General features: G+C 40.1%; 1 protein-coding gene across 1 annotated transcript in view; it reads right to left on the reverse strand.

The window, feature by feature from the left end:
* rbms3 (RNA binding motif, single stranded interacting protein) overlaps positions 1-25,582 on the reverse strand; it is a 296,186-nt gene that overhangs the window by 1,330 nt on the left and 269,274 nt on the right. The window contains exons 11-13 of the mRNA XM_062992124.1: positions 10,094-10,204; positions 9,900-9,989; positions 1,348-1,475 (exon numbers count right to left, since the gene is read on the reverse strand). Of these exons, the coding sequence (XP_062848194.1) occupies positions 1,348-1,475; positions 9,900-9,989; positions 10,094-10,204 (329 nt within the window). The remainder of the gene's footprint in view (positions 1-1,347; positions 1,476-9,899; positions 9,990-10,093; positions 10,205-25,582) is intronic.

Here is a 25,582-nt window from a genome sequence, read left to right on the forward strand (position 1 = left end):
TAGTGTGTGTTGTGCTGGTATGAGTGGATATGAAATACCTCACTGTCACTGCTGGACTGAGAATAGTCCAGTGGACCAACTAGGTAGGAGTGTCTAATAGAGTGGACAGTGAGTGGACACGGTATTTAAAAACTCCAGCAGCACTGCAACACACCACCACCATGTCAGTGTTACTGCAGTGCTGAGAATGATCCACCACCTAAATAATACCTGCTTTTTGGTGGTCCTGTGGGGGTCCTGACCATTGCAGAACAGGGTGAAAGCAGGCTAAAAAGGTATGTAGAGAAACAGATGGACTACAGTCAGTAATTGTAGAACTACAAAGTGCTCCTATATGGTAAGTGGAGCTGATAAAATGGACAGTGAGTGTAGAAACAAGGAGGTGGTTTTAATGTTATGGCTTATCAGTGTATATACACAGAGATTGGTCATGCTATGTTATTTTTCAATAGCAGACAAGGATGTGTGATGCCAGAGCTTCTGACTTTTGGCAACATTTTCTGAAATCATGCTTGATTTATACACAATGTATTTGATCTTTAAATTTTCTCAGAAATAGTTCCAAAGAAAAAAAGAAACAAAACATTTAAAAAGCTCTGACATTTCACAGTCTTTTCTGTTTTAAAAATCACTCAATTTGAGTGTTCATCTTTAAATAAAGTCCTAACAAGGATGAGACTGAAAAACTGAAAATAAGTGAATGAAAGCTTGAGGGGCGGCATGGTGGCACAGCAAGAAGGGTCTGGGTTTGATTCACTTTCTGTGTGGAATTTGCATGTTCTCTCTGTTCCAAGACATGAAGACAGGCTTGTCAGAGCCACTAAAATTGCCCCCATTTGCACACCAAAGACCCCAATGCTGCCCCCATATTGTTAAGCTACCGTCCCCTCAAACCCAAATTCTAAACCCAAATGGCCCTTGGGCTTGATTCCCTTTCTGTGTCACGTTCTCCCTGTGCTTGCGTAGATTTCCAACAGGTCTTCCCACAAGTCCAAAGACATGCAGACAGGCCAATTAGAGCCACTCAAATTGCATGTGAGTTTACAGTAATGAGTGTGAGTAAGTGCGTGTGTGTGTATGCCCTGTGATTGACTGGTGATCTGTCTGGGTGATATGATTACAGTTAAGTCATTTTATTTTGTCCCCACACTCTAATGCAGCTCTCTGGTATGTCAATACTATAAGTTTACGTGGATCTACACTATTTACACTGTTAGTATATAACAGTTACCAGTTTATAAACTGAATTATTGGATATTCAAAAAAATAATTTTACAAAATGTAGTGTGATTAATATTTATTACATTTTTTTGAGTGTGCAGGTAGATACTGTATTAAGAGTCTCACTTCGCAGGCTGGTAGGAGTAAGTGGGTCCATGATCGCCTGTGCCATCCACACACAGAGTCTGCTGCTGCCCGCTGGAATCCTGGGAAGAGGGAGGGACACTTTGCGGAGAAGCCTCTGTCACCACGCCCTGAAAGAATGACATGATTGTACAACATTGCAAATTATCAAATATACACAAATCACAATAAGGGGTGGCACAGTGGCTCAGTGGGTAGCACTGTTGCCACACAGCAAGAAGGTCTTGGGTTTGATTCCCAGGTGAAGCGGTCTGGGTCCTTTCTGCATTGAGTTTGCATGTTCTCCCCGTGTCTGTGTGGGTTTCCTCCGGGAACTCTGGTTTCCTCCAACAGTCCGAAGACATGCAATCAGGTTAATGGGAATTAATGTCCATTCTGCAATGGACTGGTGCCCTGTACTGGGTGTTTCTGTGTGCCTTGTGTCTATTGAGAGTTGGGATAGGCTCCAACACCCCCCACTAGGACAATATTTATTTTTATGTGTGATCTTTTTTGTCCAGATAAATACATTACATGGCCAAATGTGGGCATGTGAGCTTGTCTTACATGCTTTTCTAAAACCATGGACATTAATATAGAGCTGCACATTCACCATCCTCAATAAGAACCTCTATAATTTTGATTTTATACACTTAATAATGGTATAACTGCACATTATTAACCATGTTAGTAATGGGCGTGGTTAAAACTCAATAATTAGAAGCAGTGTCCATACTCTTGGTTATATACTGTATCTGTTACTATTACAAAATATACAGTTACTTTATAGCCTAACATGGTTGTTCTATTTAAATTCTCTTGGTAGCACTAAATCCCACTGCCTCAGATTCTGTTGGTAGCCCTAAAACCCACTGCCTCAGATTCTGTTGGTAGCCCTAAATCTCAATGCCTCAGATTCTAATGGTAATCCTAAATCCCACTGCCTCAGATTGTAATGGCGGTCCTAAATCCCACTGCCTCAGATTCTGTTGGTAGCCCTAAATCCCACTGCCTCAGATTCTGTTGGTAACCCTAAAACCCACTGCCTTGGATTCTGTTGGTAGCCCTAAATCTCACTGCCTCAGATTCTAATGGTAATCCTAAATCCCACTGCCTCAAATTGTAATGGTAATCCTAAATCCCACTGCATCAGATTGTAATGGCGGTCCTAAATCCCACTGCCTCAGATTCTAATGGTGATCCTAAATCCCACTGCCTCAGATTCTAATGGTGATCCTAAATCCCACTGCCTCAGATTCTAATGGTGATCCTAAATCCCACTGCCTCAGATTCCAATGGTGATCCTAAATCCCACTGCCTCAGATTCTAATGGTGGTTCTAAAACTCACTGCCTCAGATTCTAATAGTAATCAGGTGGTGTGTTCTCTGTAAACTGGTTGTTTGTAGCCAATAACAGCCAAATAGCTGAGTCTGGTTCCTCTCAAGCTTTCTTCCTGTAATTTCAAGGGTGTTTTTCCTTGCCACCGTCGCTCAACAAGGGTTTTTGGTCGGTCCTGGATGTTGTAAAGCTGCTTTGAGACAATGTCTATTGTAAAATAGTGCTATACAAATAAATTGACCTGACTTGAGCCCTAAATCCCACTGCCTCAGATGCTCTTGGTAGTCCTAAATTCCACTATACTTAATTTTAAAAATACTTAATTCTATTTGTGATCCTGTTATCGCTAACTCATGTTGATGGTTTATATTCCCTCTACAGTGAACTGCTATTAGATTCCTGCTACTCTCATCTCCTACTGGAACTCGTGAGTCCTGCTATTTTTAACTCTTATTGGTAGTCCTAAATCGACAACTCCCATTAGTAGTCCTAATAGTAGTCTTTAATTTCCATTGGTTCCATTTGATTTGTTTACCCATGTTTCCCTATGCTAGTGTTCCTTGAATTTCAGGAGCTGCAGCTCTCATTGATAACAAATACTTTTAAATTGCTTGGTTGGAGAGTGCAGCTGCTAGCGTTGGTACGATTATACAAATATAAGGAACCATTCTTATATTTTCAATGTTTTGGCCCTCCGTGGTCTTATATAGTTGGTTGATTCTGTCCTACTTTATTCTAAATGTAGGCATTGCCATTTCCCACCTACTACCTGATTTGCTCACATGAGAGCAACCAATAAGCAAATAATGGCTAAAGTCCACTAAATGGCCAAAAGTATTTGGACACCTGACCATGCAACATCCCAATTCATACATAATTGATATTAAAATAAAGTGACTTCTATTTTATAGTTGTGCCCATTCATTCCAAAAAGCATTTGTGGGACGTTCAGGTGGTGCAGTGGTAAAATACGCTAGCACATCTCAGCTCTGCCATTCGGCTGGGCTGGGCGGCTACATGAACAACGATTGTTGTTCAGGGTGGGATGAGCCGGACCAGAGTTCCTCATAACTGGTGCAATTATGACCTCTGCTGGCTGATTTATGCCGCCTGCGCAGAGTTGGGGAATAATGCTGATCAGGGTGTGGTTCTCTGTGCACAGGGCTAATCCGCATATGAACTCGCCTCGTGCATGTGAAAAGAGGCAGTCGGTACTGCTCACGTGTTGTATGGGGCGTGTGTCAGTAGCTCCTCAGTCAGCATTTGAGGGTTGTATTGGTAGAGGTAAAGCGTAATGCAACCAGGGTAATTGGATACAACTGCATATAATTTCCTTTATGTAATTAATTTATTACAACTGTTAGCAATTGTTGTGGCTAAAACACATAAATACAAAAATTAGAAGAGGCATCTCAATACTTTTGTCCATATATTGTATGCTGCTTCATTTAATCATTAACAGTTATCTAATTATCTATATTTACAGTATTATGACATGTTCATACTTTTACTTAAAGATAAAATTTATGGCAACATCAAAGTGTTAAGTCATTTTAATTTAGGCTCTAAAACTGAGTAATACCCTCAATATTTAGTGGAGGTCAAGCCTGCGCGTCAGCATACATGAATGTGCTATTCTTACTTTTCTAGTGCATGATTACCTGACCATTAACATTGATTTCTAAGTGACTACATGACCTTGATATTATTAAACTAACATTTAGTTCCTTCTTCAAATTGCTGTCTGTAATATCATTTGAACAAATTACATTGATGGTGCCTAAAAGTCAATGAAGGTGAAATTCACATTAATAGGTGTACCACTGGTGGTGATTTATGTTTCTGAAGGGACTGTGCTGTAAATTATGAAATGACCACTGATTAAGTAATGTTCTGGATTAGTCAAAACAATTAGAAGTACATTCACGACACCAATTCACTACTCCCCTGTCATTTATGTTAGTTCTTGTGGGTAAGTAAGACCAAGTACTGAGTAGATACTTCACAGTTTTACCTTTTGTATGTTTAAAGGAACTAGTTTGATCTTTGTTAATGGGGGAAATACAATAAAAATACAGGTCCCACTGTATAAATAGTCAAAAGATCAAACAATTTTACATCACACCAGTAAATGAAGATGGGGTTAAAAAATATATTTGATTTAAAAGTTTTCCAGTCCCTGTAAAACCTTGCATATGATGTGGTACCATTTGCTCATTCGAGCTGCGAGGTGGGGGAAGAAAAATGTGATAGAAATGTCACTAAACTGCTGTAAAAAGATTCTTAGTTGCTAATGAAAGGAGGATGAATGAAAAACATCACTGAACAGATACAATTAAATAAACTGTAACTAGAGTAAGCGGCATATTTCTAAATTAAAGGGTCACAGCTATTAATTGAACATGGGGGGGGGGGGGTGTCAACAACTGATGGGAACATGGACTGATCTGAATGCTAAGCTAATAAGTAGAATATGTATTGAAATGATGAATATTGGGTATACACTAATTGGGTATACACTAATCGGCCATAACATTAAAACCACCTGTTTCTACACCCACTGTCCATTTTATCAGCTCCACTTACCATATAGGAGCACTTTGTAGTTCTACAATTACTGACTGTAGTCCATCTGTTTCTCTGCATAAATTTTTAGCCTGCTTTCACCCTGTTCTTCAATGGTCAGGACCACCACAGAGCAGGTATTATTTAGGTGGTGGATCATTCTCAGCACTGCAGTGACACTGACATGGTGGTGTGTTAGTGTGTGTTGTGCTGGTATGAATGGATCAGACACAGCAGCGCTGCTGGAGTTTTTAAATGCCATGTCCACTCACTGTCCACTCTATTAGACACTCCTACCTAGTTGGTCCACGTTGTAGATGTAAGGTCAGAGATGATCGCTCATCTATTGCTGCTGTTTGAGTTGGTCATCTTCTAGACCTTCATCAGTGGTCACAGGATGCTTCCCAAGGGGCGCTGTTGGCTGGATGTTTTTGGTTGGTGGACTATTCTCAGTCCAGCAGTGACAGTGAGGTGTTTAAAAACTCCATCAGCATTGCTGTGTCTGATCCACTCATACCAGCACAACACACACTAACACACCACCACCATGTCAGCGTCACTGCAGTGCTGAGAATGATCCACCACTCAAGTAATACCTGCTCTGTAGTGGTCCTGTGGGGGTCCTGACCATTGAAGAACAGCATGAAAGGGGGCTAACAAAGCATGCAGAGAAACAGATGGACTACAGTCAGTAAATGTAGAACTACAAAGTGCTTCTATATGGTAAGTGGAGCTGATAAAATGGACAGTGAGTGTAGAAACAAGGAGGTGGTGTTATGGCTGATCAGTGTATACAGTGTATCACAAAAGTGAGTACACCCCTCACATTTCTGCAAATATTTCATTATATCTTTTCATGGGACAACACTATAGAAATAAAACTTGGATATAACTTAGAGTAGTCAGTGTACAGCTTGTATAGCAGTGTAGATTTACTGTCTTCTGAAAATAACTCAACACACAGCCATTAATGTCTAAATGGCTGGCAACATAAGTGAGTACACCCCACCGTGAACATGTCCAAATTGTGCCCAAATGTGTCGTTGTCCCTCCCTGGTGTCATGTGTCAAGGTCCCAGGTGTAAATGGGGAGCAGGGCTGTTAAATTTGGTGTTTTGGGTACAATTCTCTCATACTGGCCACTGGATATTCAACATGGCACCTCATGGCAAAGAACTCTCTGAGGATGTGAGAAATAGAATTGTTGCTCTCCACAAAGATGGCCTGGGCTATAAGAAGATTGCTAACACCCTGAAACTGAGCTACAGCATGGTGGCCAAGGTCATACAGCGGTTTTCCAGGACAGGTTCCACTCGGAACAGGCTTCGCCAGGGTCGACCAAAGAAGTTGAGTCCACGTGTTCGGCGTCATATCCAGAGGTTGGCTTTAAAAAATAGACACATGAGTGCTGCCAGCATTGATGCAGAGGTTGAAGACGTGGGAGGTCAGCCTGTCAGTGCTCAGACCATACGCCGCACACTGCATCAACTCGGTCTGCATGGTCGTCATCCCAGAAGGAAGCTGACGCACAAGAAAGCCCGCAAACAGTTTGCTAAAGACAAGCAGTCCAAGAACATGGATTACTGGAATGCCCTGTGGTCTGACGAGACCAAGATAAACTTGTTTGGCTCAGATGGTGTCCAGCATGTGTGGCGGCGCCCTGGTGAGAAGTACCAAGACAACTGTATCTTGCCTACAGTCAAGCCTGGTGGTGGTAGCATCATGGTCTTGGGCTGCATGAGTGTTGCTGGCACTGGGGAGCTGCAGTTCATTGAGGGAAACATGAATTCCAACATGTACTGTGACATTTTGAAACAGAGCATGATCCCCTCCCTTCGAAAACTGGGCCTCATGGCAGTTTTCCAACAGGATAACGACCCCAAACACAACCTCCAAGATGACAACTGCCTTGCTGAGAAAGCTGAAGGTAAAGGTGATGGACTAAACCCAATTGAGCACCTGTGGCGCATCCTCAAGTGGAAGGTGGAGGAGTTCAAGGTGTCTAACATCCACCAGCTCCGTGATGTCATCATGGAGGAGTGGAAGAGGATTCCAGTAGCAACCTGTGCAGCTCTGGTGAATTCCATGCCCAGGAGGGTTAAGGCAGTGCTGGATAATAATGGTGGTCACACAAAATATTTACACTTTGGGCACAATTTGGACATGTTCACTGTGGGGTGTACTCACTTATGTTGCCAGCCATTTAGACATTAATGGCTGTGTGTTGAGTTATTTTCAGAAGACAGTAAATCTACACTGCTATACAAGTTGTACACTGACTACTCTAAGTTATATCCAAGTTTTATTTCTATAGTGTTGTCCCATGAAAAGATATAATAAAATATTTGCAGAAATGTGAGGGGTGTACTCACTTTTGTGATACACTGTATGTATATTGTAATTATGGCCTTGCTACATTTATTTATTATTCTGTGAAAAGGTCACTCAGTTGACAATGTTTTATAATCCACACAAATCTAATTTGAATGAAACATTTTAAAATCATTTTGCACTGTCTTTTATTTGAAATATTTTTGCCAAATGTATTGTTTTCTCAGCATTATCCACTGCTTAGTGATACACATCCATTAACTGTAAAACCAACAGTTTATTTTGCAATCTCAAGTTCCTGGGGGTTGCTTATTACAAGCTATGTTATTGTCTAGTCTATTATAAAAATGCCAGCAAAGTGTAGAATAAAGGCCTGCATCAGCATTGTGCTCCTGTAGGTTCTGATGCAGCAGCTTATAATGCAGAACTTTGGAGGGTTTTGGAGGGTTATGAGCAGTGGGTGGGTAATCAAACAACCAGTGCAGTGGAAATGGGATAAACTGATTACAAAGCTCATTTCCAGAAAAAGTTGGGATATTTTAAGAATGCAATAAAAAGAAGGTTATGTGATTTGTTAGTTCTGTTGAACTTTTATGTGAAGGTTCAAAGAAAAAAGTGTTCAATGTTTTTTTGCTTATCAGCTTGTATGTATTCTGTAAATATAAACAAATTTAAAATTTGATACCTGTGGCATACTAAAAAAAGTTGGGACGGGGCATGACTTGACATAAGTCCTAAATCCCACTGCCTCAGATTCTGTTGCTAGTCCTAAATTCCAAATGTCCCTAACTTCTATTTGTGATCCTGTTATCTCTAACTCATGTTGATGGTTTATATTCCCTCTACAGTGAACTGCTATTAGATTCCTGCTATTCTCATCTCCTACTGGAACTCGTGAGTCCTGCTTTTTTTACTCTAATTGGTAGTCCTAAATCGACAACCATTAGTACTTCTAAATCCCAATGTGCTCAACTAACACTGGTATTCCATCTTTAATTTTCATTGGTTTAGTTCAATTTGCTAGTGTTCCTTGAATTTCGGGAGCTACAGCTCTCACTGAAAACAAACATGCTTTGTGCACAGGGGCACGGTAATGTCATAACAGAAAAGGGCTTTTCCTAAACTTTTGGAAGCATATCAATTCCTTTATAAATACAAATTCCCTACATAAATACAAACATTAAGGGGCATCTCAAGACTTTTGTCAATATAGTGTATCCTGCTTTATTTAGTCATAAACAATACAAAACAATTACAAAACAAAACCTTTTCCAGGATGTGGCAAACATTTACCAAAGAAGTCACATCTGGAATGCAGACAAACGTTTTTCGTCTATAACGCCACACTGTTGTTGTGTGTGCAGAATGAGGCCAGGAATCATTTTACGGACTTCCTAGGAAAAATACTCCCAAGGCCATGTGGCTATATTTATCACAGTAGTATGATGGTTTGTCATGCAGTGCATGAGTCTAAGGGCTCAAAGGTCACATACATTTAACAGTTGCCGTGCACAAATTGAGATTTCTCTGGATAGCCTAAATCTTTTCACATTATTACGTAGTGCAGATAATTTTTTTAAATAAAATTTTTGCAAATTTGCATTAAGAAATGTCCTTTTTGAACTGAGCCTTTGGAAAATGTGGTTTGTAATGATTCATTCATTTTCACTAACAGCTTGATTCTGGTCAGGGTCCCACGTCGCGCAGTGGGATATTCTGATAGCACACCAGCGCTGGGATTCTAAACTCTCACAGTTCGAATCTTAGCTCTGCTACCGGTCGTCTGGGCACCCTCTAGACGGCACATTTGGCAGTGCCTGCAGCAGACAAAACTGGCCACTAGGCTGCTGGGTGGGAAAAGACCGGAATAAAAACAAAGTGGGGTCTTCAATGCTGTATAAGGATCCTGATTAAACGCCTGTACAGAGGTGGAAGAACTGGCACGGGACTGTCCTCGTGTGAATCCTCCAAAATACGGACAAATTAGAAGGGATTGGGGGACTGCGCACGTGTCGGAGGGAGCGTGTGTTAGGTGAACAAACCCTCCTCTGAGGCTATCAGGGTCCCCAGCAGGGCACAAGGATAGTCATCAAACTAAAAAATGGAACCCAGGCAACACAATCAATGTACTGTATCTTACTATACAGTCTGGTCCAACTGTGGTTTACAAGATGTAACATAAAGTCTCCACAGAAGGGTGTTCGTGTGTTCGTTTACTTAATTAATATTATAATTATATTTTAAAAACCCGGGTGTAGTGTGTACTAGAGCATTTAAAAGCACAGCAGAGTTCCATGTATGAAAGAAGGAGTATGTCTTACCTCCACTGAGATGGCTGAGGCAGGCACCGCAGTGTACTGGGGAATGTAAGTTCCCTGCATAGGTGCTGCAGCAGCAGCTGCTGTCATGTACTGCAAACAGTTCAAACAGTCAGACTCAGTAATGGTCAGGTCTTCATAAATCAGGTATGGCAAAAATAAATAAATAAATAAAATAAGATAAGCATGCAACTCACAGTGCCAGTGGTGCCTAAGGACAGATGGTTCATCTGCTGGGTAAGTGGCCCCATCATGTTGGCTGGCTGCATGGAAAGGGTGTGGTCCATAGCTGGCGTAATCACAGCACCCTGTGGGTGGGCATGAACACACACACATATGCACATTTAAAAAGGGTGTCAGGTCAGAACCCATTGAGAAGGGATGAGAAAATTACTACCTATTCAGTTTCAAGTCTGAATAACCTTCTTTAGCGCTGTTGCCCGTTATATAACGCATACACGCTCCCATTCACATTTACAAAACTCTCCCCCTGCATCACTTCTCTCCCTCGCGCTCTTACGAGACGGAATGATCCGAATTACCCCAGCTGGGCCCTATTACGGGGGCCAGACATGTGTTGTTCCACTTCAACAGATGAAATAATGCGATCCAAATGCACGTCATGCATACTTCTGCAGAGATGATGCATTGCTCACTTAACGCTGAGGCTTGCACACGCTGCGCCCGTGTTTACGTTACAGGCGCGCTTTTTCATGAGTGTTAACACATGTGAGGTAAAAGACGCAGTGAGATGGCGCAATTTGAAACTACTGACCTTAAACTTTAACCGTGCTCTATTGGATGAGCGTACAATACAACACACACTCGACTTTGATTACGATTAATTATTCCAGCGGGAATCACGGCCAGGTAGTTTGTCTAAAAGTAGCTATTTTTTTAGGTCTTTGATCTAGTTTTTGTTAGCACAAAGCTGGCTAGAGCATTCGTTTTAGTTGGCATCATATGTTTAGCAAAACAGCCTTTTAAAACTGTTTCAATATGGTAAATATCTAGCACTAAGCAGGGGAAAAGCTCTTGTTTACGTTCTTAATAATTTACTTATATCTGCTGACTCTGAGGCTATTACTATCTTCACCTAATGAATTTAATCTCTGTTTTTAGACATAAAATCTGTGAATGACCATTGCTGGCTCCTTCCTAGAATGGTTCACGTGATAGATAGATAGATAGATTAGATAGATAGATAGATAGATAGATAGATAGATAGATAGATAGATAGATAGATAGATAGATAGATAGATAGATAGATAGATAGATAGATAGATAGATAGATAGATAGATAGATAGATAGATAGATAGATAGATAGATAGATAGATAGATAGATAGTTAACCAAGTGTTTAATAATAACAAAAGACAAACACAAGACAGGGGAAAGACAAGACCAAACAAACACATTACCTATGCTAAATGCTATGCTAACCGCTAATGCTAATCTAAACACATAACGTGACTACACATAACGTAAACTATCCTGAACCTAAGCTAACAATGCTAAACATGAACATTAACAAACACAAAACATGAACACGACTATCCCTAAACGAGACTTATAAACATGAGCATAAACATAAACAAGAGTATAAACAAGAGCATGAACAAGACAAAAACCTGACAAACCAAAACATGAGCATAAAACCACAAGTATGAAAACCAAACCAAATTCAATATAGTCTCCACCATCTAATCCACAGCTGCTTGCTTAAATCCTCTTATCTACAAGGTGCAGCTGTGGACAATTAGCAGCAGACCAGTCACAACTGAAGGGGCGTTGGCTTATCAACCAAAACAAAACTTCTCCAATATGTGCTCCTGGAGAACATAAACACACTCCAGGAGCTCAAAGAGGCTGGATTCGTGACAGTGGCCAAAAATTTCCATAGACACACTCCAACTTAATAAGAAATGCATTCCAGAACAGTGGAAGTAGTTATAGTTATAATATAGTTATAATCCATATTATTACCCAAGGATTTAAAATGTGACACGTGGTCAGGTGTCCACAAATTTTGGACCATATAGTATTTTGTATATTTAGTTTATTTACGCTGCCTTCGACACAAGATATTACAAGAGACTAAGACGTAGATGAGGCATATAATTTACTTAAACTGATTCCTAATGGTTTAATGATCTGTTCTGTTCTGTTCTCAGCAAAACTGCTCCAGTAAATCTCTGTCATTTAAACTGAAGTGAATAGTGACAGAGTGCCATTTCACTGTTCAGCTCACAACAACAAACTCATTTGGAATTAAATGCAGACATGGGAACATATTTTTAGTAAATCCCTTTACTGTCAGGACATGTTAATGAATGATGGAGATGATCTGGGAAATAAAAACAGGAGATTTTGCAGTGGCTTTACTTCTCTCTTTGTAAATAATACACAGACCAAGCATAACATTATGACCACCTTCCTATTTGACTGGTCTGAGGCTATGCAGCCCCATACATAACAAACTGTGATGCACTGTGTATTCTGACACCTTTCTATCAGAACCAGCATTAACTTCTTCAGCAATTTGAGCTACAGTAGCTCGTCTGTTGGATCGGACCACACGGGCCAGCTTTCGCTCCCTACGTGCATCAATGAGCCTTGGCTTGTTTACCACTGTTCCTTCCTTGGACCACTTTTAATAGATACTGACCACTGCAGACAGGGAACACCCCACAAGAGCTGCAGTTTTGGAGATCCTCTGACCCAGTCATCTAGCCATCACAATTTGGCCCTTGTCAAAATCGCTCAAATCCTTACGCTTGCTCATTTTTCCTGCTTCTAACATATCAACTATGAAATAAATGTTCACTTGCTGCCTAATATATCCCACCCACTAACAGGTGCCATGATGAAGAGATAATCAGTGTTATTCACTTTACCTCTCAGTGGTCATAATGTTATGCATGGTCGGTGTATAAGGACAGACGTTCAGATTCTTGTCATATAAAAGAGGCACTTATTAATTTTCAGTTCATACACTATATAGCCAAAACTACATCTTCACCTGACCATGAGCTTGTTGGACATTCCATTTCAAAAACAAATGATATTAATATGAATATTAACATGAATAGAGTGACCTCTGAGTGATCTTTCCAGCTTTAACAACAGCCACTCTACTGAGAAGGCTTTGTCTGTGGGAATTTGTGCCCTTTTAGTCAAAAGATCATTAGTATGGCTGGGCACTGATGTTGATGTTGATCAAGAAAGCCACAATTAATGTTCCAGTTCATTCCAAAGCTGTTCAGTGGGGCAGAGATCAGGACTCTTTTCAAGCCTTTTTTAACCACCTTGTTTTGTGCAGAACGAACACAGTCATGCTGGAACAGGAAAGGGTCTTCCTTAAGCTGTTGCTGCAAAGTTGGAAACATATACTTTCCTTTATATAACTGATGTATTACACCTTTCATAAACTGTGGCTGAAAGACACAAATTCAGTAATTAGAAATGGTGTCTCAATACTTTTGTCCTTGTAGTGTATGTTGCTTGGAAACAAACATAAGCCAATTAATACCTTACAGTCTGCTGTTACTGTTTACTATAAGACTTAAACAGGCTCTGGTTTTGTTCCCATCACCATGTGACAAGCAGAGAAAGCTTTTATATGGCAAATTGGGCTGTTTTACGATTTGCTATTTTTACCAGTGTTTTGATTGGGTAGGAGAAGTTATGTAACTGAAACAGGATTTGGACTTGTGACTTGAAAACAAACCTGTGTAGCGAAATGTCTAAATTAGCTATGTATATTATTGGTAAGCTGTTTTATTAGCAAATATGTTTATTTTAATTAGCGTACACTACAACACACTGTATATCACTGGCCTGAATCTCCAAAATAACTCTGTTTATGGTTTGACTTGGACTACTATAAAACAACAGCTTAATTACTTTGCACTAGATTTTAATACGAGCATTAGATGGCTTGTGTCTAAATTACTCAATGCTATTTAAAAGGCCTGTTCCCTACAATATTACAATATTACCTCCAATATTACAATGTTACCTACAATATTAATCGAATGCCGGACTGGTTCCACATAAATTTCAACCAAACATGAAGGAAATAAAAGCTCTGATTATTTTTCCTGACTAACGTTTATTGTTGCTACAATAGAAATTTTTGCTGCCAAAACAGCCCTGCAACTGTGTGACTTCTTTATATCAGAACCAGCGTTAAATTCTTCAGCAGTTTGAGCTACAGTAGCTCGTCTGTTGGATCAGACCACACAGGCCAGCCTTGGATCCCTACGTGCATGCCTTGGCTGCCCATGACCCTGTCGCCGGTTTACCACTGTTCCTTCCTTGGACCACAATTGATAGATACTGACCACTGCAGCCCGGGAACACCCCACAAGAGCTGAAGATTTGGAGATGCTCTGACCCAGTCGTCTAGCCATCACAATTTGGCCCTTGTCAAACTCGCTCAAATCCTTACGCTTGCCCATTTTTCCTGCTTCTAACACATCAACTTTGAGGATAAAATGTTCACTTGCTGCGTAATATATCCCACCCACTAACAGGTGCTGTGATGAAGAGATAATCAGTGTTATTCACTTCACAGCCCAAACAATATGGAAAATGCAAATTAAAAAAAGTGTTTTCACATTTACTTTGACTTTGCAGACAGTATGAATCCAAAATGTTTAATATTTTGGATTCATTTTATTTGTTAATAAACATTAATTCCTGCAACATTACAAAGTGGTAAATTCTTTACTGTCCAAACTTTTTTCTTTTCACAACACTTTAAACACCTTTTATCAGGATACAACGCAATAAAGTGTTTCAGGTGTTATTTTGTCCCATTCTTTTACAATTGCCCTTTACACATGGAAATTCCTCCAGATTCCTTAAATTGTTTAATGATATTTTGCACTGTAGAATGAGACATACGCAAATCCCTTTCATTCTTTCTTTCAGGGTTATTTATTTATGATTAGGATTTTAACATCATTTTTTACACACTTCATAACAGAAACGGTAGTTACTCAGTACACAAGATTCATCAGTTCACAAGTTTAATGTTAAACACAGTCATGGACAATTTTGTATCTCCAATTCACCTCACTTGCATGTCTTTGGACTGTGGGAGGATATTGGAGCTCCCTGAGGAAACCCACGCAGACATGGGGAGAACATGCAAACTCCACACAGAAAGAACCCAGACCACCCAACCCGCGGAACGAACCCAGGACCTTCTTGCTGTGAGGCGACAGTGCTACCCACTAAGCCACCGTGCTGAGCTTTCTTTCAGGGTTTTAGACAATTAAATAATTTTCTCACACATTTGTTGACATATTAGAGATCCCCAAATCATAATTACAAACACCTGTTCAAATCGCCTGTTTAAAGTAACATAACTATTTTTTTTACCTCATTTCTAGCCCTAAATTGCCAAACTTTTTAAAATTGAGTTGCAGGCCTGAAGAGCAGGAATGGATGTAAAATATATTGGGTTCATACTATCTGCAATAAAACAAAAGTCAAAGTAAATGTAAGAAACACTGCAGGCTTTTTATTTGCATTTTTTTATACTATTTGTCTAAAATTTTTCTGATTTGGGGTTGTACATACTCTATATGTCCAAAGTATGTGGACACCACTTTTAATTAAATTAGGGCTTTCAACAACACCTATTGCTAACAGATGTATAATATCATTTATATGAAATAAATTATATGTGGCAACTGTTTGGAAAAGGCCTCTTCCTGTTCAAGCATGATTGTGAATAAACTGAGGTCCATAAAGACATGGTTTGAAGAGACACTTTCCAGGCATGCTCAATACTCTGACATCAGCTCTTTGGAATGAATTTTAATATAAATTGTGAGAAATTTCTAATTTCTGGTGTATGACACTAAAATTGAAAGCCATGTAGCATCAGTGAAGTGAAGTGAATTAAATCTGTTACAGCTGGATTTTAGACATGACACTGGTATTTACTCAGTCCAGTGGTGATTCTGTAACTTCATTTGAGCAAACAATGGTCTGCACTATTTCTCTCAAAAAGCTTATGGTCAGCTGTAGGATGCTTGGTCCATGTTCAAGAAGGGTAACTAAATGTAGCATGGATATTTAGCTATTGATCACTTGTCAGTGGAAACAGTTACTAAATGTAGGTTCACTGATTTAAAACGATGAAGTAAAGTTACTTCATCATCAGAAGGTAAGTTTAAATAAAAGTTATACTTTGTTGCCAAGGTCAGATGAACTACATATCAATGCCCTTGAGCCAATTAAAAGCAACTCAGCTTTCCTGTTGTTCAGTTTTAAAAAGCTCATATTCATTCATGACTGTATATTGTCAACACAGTTACATAAAGCTGGTGGTGAAAAAGTTTTAGCAGGACTGACGCTGACATAGATTGTCTGCGTAAAAATACAAATTTTAACTGTGATGGTGTATTATACAGCCAAGATTGAGCATATATATGGCAAAGATTAGCGGACCTAAAAGTGAACCCTGAGGAACACCCTTAGAAACAGGCATAGTAGTTATGCTGTCTATAACTAAGGAAAATCAGGGTAAAGTGGATCCAGTAATACCAATGCTGCACCTATGTGAGTAACAGTATCAAAAGTAAAGCTAAGATCAAGTAGCATCAGTGTACTATTTCTTGGAAAAAGATGCCAGCAGAAAACTGGACCGGACCTAGTTCGTCATCATGGGTTTACAGAGAAAAACAGGTTTGCCAGACAGATGAACTGGCAAATCTAAAAGGGAGAAACCATGATATAAAGAGGAACAACCACCTGCAGCAGGTGATTATCAAATCTTTTTCTCTGAACACGACTTTATTCAGCAGATGAGCCACATTACAAAATAGACTAAAAATAAATAAAACATCATTAATTAATTAATTAATTTATTCATTTTACTAATACTTTATTCAAGTTAGGGTCACAGTGGATCAAATTCAATGGGCAAAAGGCAGGAAAAAACCCAGATAGGTTGCCATTTCATCACAGGGCACACACACACACACACACACACACACACACACACACATAGGGCAGTTTTAGTAGCTCCAATTAACTAATAAATGCATGTCTGCTTGTGGGAAGAAACTGGTGCTCCCGGAGGAAAACCACACAGACACAGGGAGAACATGCAAACTCCACACAAAAACAAGAAGAATGCCTTTATTTGTCATTTATACATATATAAGTGTACAGTACAACGAAATTCTCTCTTGACATATCCCAGCTTGTTTGGGGTCAAAGCTCAGGGTCAGCTATTGTACGGCACCCCTGAAGCAGACAGGGTTAAGGGCTTTGCTCAAGAGCCCAACAGTGGCTACATGGCAGAGCTGGGATTCGAACTCTCAACCTTTCAGTTGATAGCCCAAAGCCCTACCCACTAGGCTACCACTGTCCCTAAAAGGACCTTGGCCGGATGACTGGAAATTGAACAAAGGCTCTTTTTGCTGTGAAGTGACAGCACTACCCATTGCTCCAGCCCAGCTGGCAGTATTTAGTGTGTATAATGTGAATATAATGTAACTAGCTCTGATAGACTTTCATTTAGTAGGAAACACACACACACACACACACACACTGGCTTTTTTTCTGACTCTCGAGTGTGAGTGGAGCTCAGCAGTGCTTGTTCTGTCAGTGAGTCTGTTTAAAGAATAAACCCTACAGACACTAGCGTCAGAAGAGCTCTGTCTTTATCCTATCCGTCAGAGCTAAACTGCTGGAGCTGTTTCTCTCATCTCCGCTACACCCAAGGCCTCCAGCTACACGCTCCCCCACCTCCAAAACACTCCCATAATGAGAGGAGAAAAAAGAGATTTATGATAAATAATTCTCCACGCTCTTTTACTGTAGTATCAGTAAGAGCTCTAGACAGATTATTAAGCTCGGCATATTGTCTGTGTATGTCTGTGTATTCATACAGATCCCATTTGCGAACGTCTGCAAATGGTAAAAGAAGAATTCTGCACATCACAGAGGACGCATCATTCTCCCTCTCCTTCTCCAGCTGAGAATTTCCCTTGCAAACAGAATCAGGATACACATCTTAGTATATGGATCTGAACCGGACTTCATGTCAAAAATAATATGAATTGAGGTCTGGATTTAAAAACCATGCCTACACAGGTCTTCAGTGATGTCACACAGGAAGGAACTTTGATGCCAGGAGGATAAAGAAGTAGCCAAATTTGTTCTTAATGATACTGAGGGGAACAAACCTCCAGGGAGGATGTTTTATAACAATTAATGTTTGCTAGACAGAAATGACACACACCCATGCACACCACAACACATACCAGAGCTAACGTAGAAAGTAGGGTGAGGTCAGGTAATTTGGGGCATTGAGCATAATGAGACATTTATTTATTTATTAGGGTTTTAACATCATGTTTTACATTTTGGTTTCATTCATGACAGAAACGGTAGTTACTCGTTACACAAGATTCATCAGTTCACAAGTTTAATATCAAACACAGTTGAATCTGTCCGATTAAACACAAAGTGGGCTTACAGCAAGAAAGGTCCTGGGTTCACTTCCCAGGTGCAGCGATCTAGGTCCATTCTGTGTCTGTGTGGGTTTCCTCTGGGAGCTTCCTCCCACAGTCCAAAGATATTGCCCTAGGTATGAGGGTGTGTGTGTGTTTGCCCTGTGACAGACTGGTGACCTGTCCAGTGCGTTTCCAACATTTCGCCCAGTGAATTGCACCCATCGCGACCCTAACCAGGACAAAGCAATGATAAAACAGACAATAAATAAATAAATGAATAAATAAACACAAAATTTGGTGCGGAGATATGTTTCGTCACTCATCGTACGTTTCGTCACTGTCATATTACACTCATCTGCATACCGAACTTTGAGTCAACTGATTCAGCTTTGTAGAATTGTGTACCTGAATTATTGGGACATTTTTCTGAAGTGATATTGACAGGTTTCTAGGCTACCAGGTGCCATTAAATTATGAGTTATGATGCTATTATGGGCAACACTGTCACATTACACACATTCTGCTTGGCTACATCCAATGCCAGCAAAATCAAACCTAGTAGCTTGATTTATGTAGTTAGAATGTTCCTAGTATTACATTAATTTTGGCTGTATGTATTGTAGTGTAATGGGAAGTTACAAAAATCAAACCTAGTACAGTAGACCCAGTATGAACCGTTTACCATATGAACATTTCAAGTTACGAGCGATCTTTTTCAACTTTTTCAACTGAACAAATTTCGGATTACGAACCGAAATTCACGAAACACGTGACGTCACGAACAAGTTGACTCCGACTGTCTCTCTCTCTATATATATATACAGTATATACAGTCAGCAAACATTCGGGCAGCAGACAGTGTTTTTTTTTTAGTGTTTTCTTTATATTTTGTAAAATTCTATATTAAAATGACCCAGAAAAAGCGCAGTGGTGAGAAAATGAACAAATCTATTAATATTTGTTGTTGTATAATTACTCATGCCAGTAGCTGTCACTGTGTATCAGACAGAGGGGACAGTGAGTGAGAAAGAAGAAGGAACTCGGCTCAGTAAAGTATTCTTTCTTTCGTGCAATTACACCTACAAAATACAACACTATTGAAATAAAGAAGGAAATAATAGAGAAATATGAGAGTTATTGTTGTTTCTGGTAGATACATTTTATTTAAAAAAAGAAGGAAATGTATTATAGTGTATGGTACAGTACGTACTGTACTGAAATGTGATGTGGGTTTATGTACAGTACAGTACTACTGTGTATTGTTGTTTATTATTGTTTATTACAGTAATGTCTATTCTATAATTTAAGATTTAAGGGGAAATATACTTGTATTTATAACAAAAAAAGAGCATTTAAGACATTAGAAAGGTTAGGTAAGGGGGTGGTTTGGGAGGTCTGGCAAAAATTAATTCTATTTACATTATTTTTTATGGGAAAAACAGGTTTAACTAACAAATATTTTGACTTAAGAACAGCCCTTTGGAACCAATTAAATAAAAGTCAAGGGTCCACTGTATTCTGAATTATGTATTTAAAATGTTCCTAGTATTAAATTAATTTTGGCTGTATGTATTGTAGTGTAGTGGGGAGTTACAAAAATCAAACCTGGTACTCTGAATTATGTATTTAGAATGTTCCTAGTATTACATTAATTTCGGCTGTATGTATCGTAGTGTAGTGGGTAGAGGTACAGCCTCCCTTTAGGCTACATTAATGATTCAAAGAATGAATGAATCAACTGTTGAACACAATTAACCATTTAGAAATATAAAAAGAGGAAATCTTGTTGTTCTTCAATTAAGCTGATGTGTTTGGTGTCCTTTTTTGACATTGTTCCATTTTGGCTTATCAGCTGTGCCATTTGATCTAAACATGACATTGGAATGAGGTAGGGGTTCTGTATGTGTCTGAAGGTCCCAAGTTTTTAAAGCATTTTACTTGGCAACACATTTTTTTCTTTATAGAAATATACCAGAGATCCATGATACATTAAAAAAAATAACACTTAAGATAGTCTTTAGAATTTCAGGTGATTTTCCTGGTAATCTACATTTACATTTTTACAGCATTTAGCAGACGCTTTTATCCAAAGCGACTTACACAATGAGCTGAACATGACGAGCAATTGAGGGTTAAGGGCCTTGCTCAGGGACCCAACAGTGGCAACTTGGTGGTGGCGGGGCTTGAACCGGCAACTTTCTGATTACTAGTCTAGTACCTTAACCACTGAGCTATCACTGGTTAATACCAAAAAGTGTCCCAAATTACCTGACTTCACACTATAATTTAGGCATTTAGCATTGAGTTACAATATGTTACATATAGTAGATGCACACTTCTACTAATCAAAACACCAAAATCCTCTGTTATGACACTGATATAAGCATCTTACAAACCTGGCATGCCACATATGCTGTCATATGCGGTCAGAAGAGTTAATTACGGATATATTTTGACAGTATCTGTAATTGTTATGAGAATTTGATGAAAACACAGCGTCAAGTTACAGTCAAGTCAAGCTATATTTATGTGTACAGCATTTTAACAACAAGCATTGTCTTAAAGCAACTGCAGTTGCAATCGGAAATATTTAAAGGACCCCCCCCCCCCCCCACACACACACAACAGTATTATGTTCATGTGTATAGAACTAATTCAAATTATACGAGAAATTTCAATAAACAGAGAAAGATTATTGATGGTTGATGGTTACATTCAAGTAGTTTTGATAACATTAGGTTGGTGTCATCTAGTTCTCTTGACAAATGCACATGTGCACAATTATTCAACCCCCAGTATCAGTACTTGGTCAGACATCCTTTTACATTGATACCCTCTAATTTATTTATTTATTAGGATTTTAACATCATGTTTTTACACACTTTGGTAACATTCATGACAAGACGGGTAGTTGCATGTCTTTGGACTGTGGGGGGAAACCAGAGCTCCCGAGGCAGACCCACACAGACACAGGGAGAACATGCAAACTATACACAGAAAGGACCCCGGCCGAGTAATCAGACCCAGGCCCTTCTTGCTGTGAGGCTACAGAGCTATCTACTGTGCCACCATATTGTCCCTTTTAAACTATGCAAAATCTGGATCAAACCTTGATCAAGATTAATAAAAATAAATAAATGAATAATTATAACAAACTAAAATAGTGTAAATTATTATCTTTCATATAAGCAAAGACCAGAAAAATAGCTGACAAGACTTTAGGTTCACCTTAATGTAAGCAAGGGAGTGACAGTAACAAAACTAATTTGTGATGACATTACAAGGACTCTCATATAGCAGCCCTGTGCACCAGCTGCCTGTGACGCATGTGGCAAGAAAATCAGCTGCTTTTATGCATTCTAAATCATTTTCCTTCATTCATATATTCATTTTACCAACTGCTTCATTTTGGTCAGGATCAAGGTGAATCCAGTGCCACCTGGATCCACTGAGTGCAATACAGCAATACATACTGAATCACATTCAATCACTTATTTATACATGAGACATTTTAAGGCAGTCGAAGGTGTGAAGGTAACAGATTACCCAGGGGAAACCTGTATGGACATTTGGAGAACATACCAAACTTTAAAATGTGACCGGAAGCATGGATCAAACCCAAGTCCCCAGGATCATTCATTCATTGCCTGTTTTACCACCACTTCTTCCTGGTCAGAGTCACGGTGGGTCCAATTCACTGGAAGAAAGGCTACGAAAACACTACGAACAGGTTGCCAGGTCATCACAGGGCAAACACACACATACACACCCACATATCTACAGTAGGTAAATTTTTGTATCTCCAATTAACCTGACTGCATGGAACTGTGGGAGGAAACCGGAGCTCCTGGAGAAAACCCACACAGACACAGAGTGAACATGCAAACTCCGAACAGAAAGGATCAGGACTGCTCAATTCTGCTCATCCTATTACTCACTCAGTTTCTTAACCGCTTATCCAGTTAGGGTTGGGGGGGGGGGGGGGGGGGGGTGCTGCTGGAGCCTATCCCAGCTTTTCAATGAGCGCAAGGCACACAGTAACACCCTGGATGGACATACACACACCCATTGACCTATAGGGCAATTCAGTGTCTCCAATTTACCTGACTGCATGTTTTTGAATGGTGGGAGGAAACCGGAGCTCCTGGAGAAAACCCACGCAGACAGAGGGGAGAACATGCAAACTCCACACAGAACGGACCCGGATCGCCCCGCCTGGGGATCGAGCCCAGGACCTTCTTGCTGTGAGGCAACAGTGTCATCCTAATTATTGTCTCATAAAAAAAACTATTATAATAATTAGATGCACACACACACACACAATACAATAACTCCTAGCAAAGCCTACCCACCTTTTCAAGCCCTGCACAGCATGTTCCGGGGAATGTTGTGAGATGAAGCTTGAGATAAAAGCTCCAAATCTTTATTCAAACATTTGTTCCATTGTCTCGACAAATGGCTGTGACTGCCAGTGATTTAGGGACGGGTCTCATTTCCTTTTCTTTTTCACTCGGTGGCCGTTCCGCTCTAAGCGGCTTTGTAGTGAAGCACTACGCTGATTTGTTAATGTTCATTTCCTGAGAGGGATTTGGGTCCAATTCACCTTGGCATTCTTCTTTCTCTGGTAAGGATGTTGTAGGAGGGTGTGTGTGTGTGTGTGTGTGTGTGTGTGTGTGTGTGTGTGTGTGTGTGTGTGTGTGTGTGTGCTGTGAAGTAGATTAAATGTGTGGAAAAACAATTCTACCTGCATATACACTGATCAGCCATAACATTAAAACCCACTCACTGTCCATTTTATCAGCTCCACTTACCATATAGAAGCACTTTGTAGTTCTACAATTACTGACTGTAGTCCATCTGTTTCTCTGCATGCTTTGTTAGCCCCCTTTCATGCTGTTCTTCAATGGTCAGGACTCTCCCAGGACCACTACAGAGCAGGTATTATTTGGGTGGATCATTCTCAGCACTGCATTGACACTGACATGGTGGTGATGTGTTAGTGTGTGTTGTACTGTTATGAGTGGTTTAGACACAGCAGCGCTGATGGAGTTTTAAACACCTCACTGTCACTGCTTGACTGAGAATAGTCCACCAACCAAAAACATCCAGCCAACAGTGCCCCGTGGGCAGCGTCCTGTGACCACTGATGAAGGTCTAGAAGATGACCAACTCAAACAGCAGCAATAGATGAGCGATCGTCTCTGACTTTACATCTACAAGGTGGACCAACTAGGTAGGAGTGTCTAATAGAGTGGACAGTGAGTGGACACGGTATTTAAAATCTCCATCAGCGCTGCTGTGTCTGATCCACTCATACCAGCACAACACACACTAACACACCACCACCATGTCAGTGTCACTGCAGTGCTGAGAATGATCCACCACCTAAATAATACCTGCTCTGTGGTGGTCCTGTGAGAGTCCTGACCATTAAAGAACAGGGTGAAAGCAGGCTAAAAAAGCATGCAGAGAAACAAATGGACTACAGTCAGTAATTGTAGAACTATAAAGTGCTTCTATATGGTAAGTGGAGTTGATAAAATGGATAGTGTATAAACAAGGAGGTGGTTTTAATGTTATGGCTGATCAGTTTATACTGGAGTGTGTGAAGTGAATGGGCATTGAGCTAGTGCAAATCAAACGGCTGCATGCTACTTTGACTAAAACTGATGCTACTGTAATTGTGTAGCATGTGTATACACTGAGACTGGAGAAGACTTTATTGTGCCTGATCTGCTTTAGTCCTCATCTCCGGTCGCTATGGGCATGTCTCCACAGTAACAGGGCGCCAAACATTGCTTTTTACATCCTCTGAAGCTTTTAATCAGACGGCTTTGCTCCTCACGGGAATAAAGAAAAAAACAGTTCCTTTCCCGTGTTGTGTTCTCAAGATTTTTAGACAAGCAGGAAATCATCCAGCTGACTCCAACATCCTTTCACTGGAAGTTGTTTTTTTATTTTGTCTGTGGCAGGAAAGGTTTATCAATCTGACGCAGGACGATTGTGCTATAAAACACATTTACGCATTATCACCTGTCCAACTAAACACCCGAGTCGACTTGTGTGACCTGACACATCTCCAGAAATATCATTACATAAATAGAAACAGATAGATCAAAACTGTTTCTTATCCTGTCTTAATTCTTCTTGTTCTTCCTTCCTTTCATGACCCCCCTCTCCCTTCCTTATTTCCTCCACGCATCCCTGTAGATTTCTCAGCCTAATACCCTGGGTTTGATTTCTTTTCCAGGCTGTAGATATGTCCTGAAAGCATCCTCTTCAACTCCCGTTTAGACTTGTGTAAAATAAATCTCGCTCCAGGTCAGAGATTAGTCCTATTTTATCAGGCAGTGTAGTTAAGCACAGTATTACACATGTGCACGGGGTAACCTATTCATTTAAATAGTCATGAATTAATAATGAGAGGTTGTTCAGATGTGCGTGCATGTGTGGGGAATTTTCCAAGCCTGGGGTGGCTTGTGTCCTTCCTAAATCCTTATCGTCCAACCCCAGGAAACAAGAAACAGGGTCGAAATGCTGTAAGATGTTGGGGCATAAATGTAGTGGGTTCAGACGCAGGATATGTGCCTTTGATACAGGCTCTTAGGCTGTGAAGCCCAGTGGCAAAATTGGACATGAATTTACTCGTACAGCCACAAGGGGGAGCGATGAGGACTGCATTCCCAAGACTTTTTAAACAGTCCACATTTCATTTTTTTTTACCCTGTGTAAAATCACACACAAGCACATAGACTGATCAGCCACAACATTAAAACCACCTCCTTGCACTTTGTAGTTCTACAATTACTGACTGTAGTCCATTTTTTTCTCTACATACTTTTTTAGCCTGCTTTCACCCTGTTCTTCAATGGACAGGACCCCCACAGGACCACCACAGAGTGGGTATTATTTAGGTGGTGGATGATTCTCAGCACTGCAGTGACACTGACATGGTGGTGGTGTGTTAGTGTGTGTTGTGCTGGTATGAGTGGATCAGACACAGCAGTGCTGATGGAGTTTTTAAAAACCGTGTCCACTCACTGTCCACTCTATTAGACACACAGGTGGTGTTGGTTGGATATTTTTGGTTGGTGGACTATTCTCAGTCCAGCAGTGACAGTGAGGTGTTTAAAAACTTCATCAGCATTACTGTGTCTGATCAACTCATACCAGCACAACACACACTAACACACCACCACCATG

Source organism: Trichomycterus rosablanca, chromosome 3 (genome assembly GCF_030014385.1).
Source record: "Trichomycterus rosablanca isolate fTriRos1 chromosome 3, fTriRos1.hap1, whole genome shotgun sequence".
In the NCBI taxonomy this organism is placed as follows: domain Eukaryota; kingdom Metazoa; phylum Chordata; class Actinopteri; order Siluriformes; family Trichomycteridae; genus Trichomycterus; species Trichomycterus rosablanca.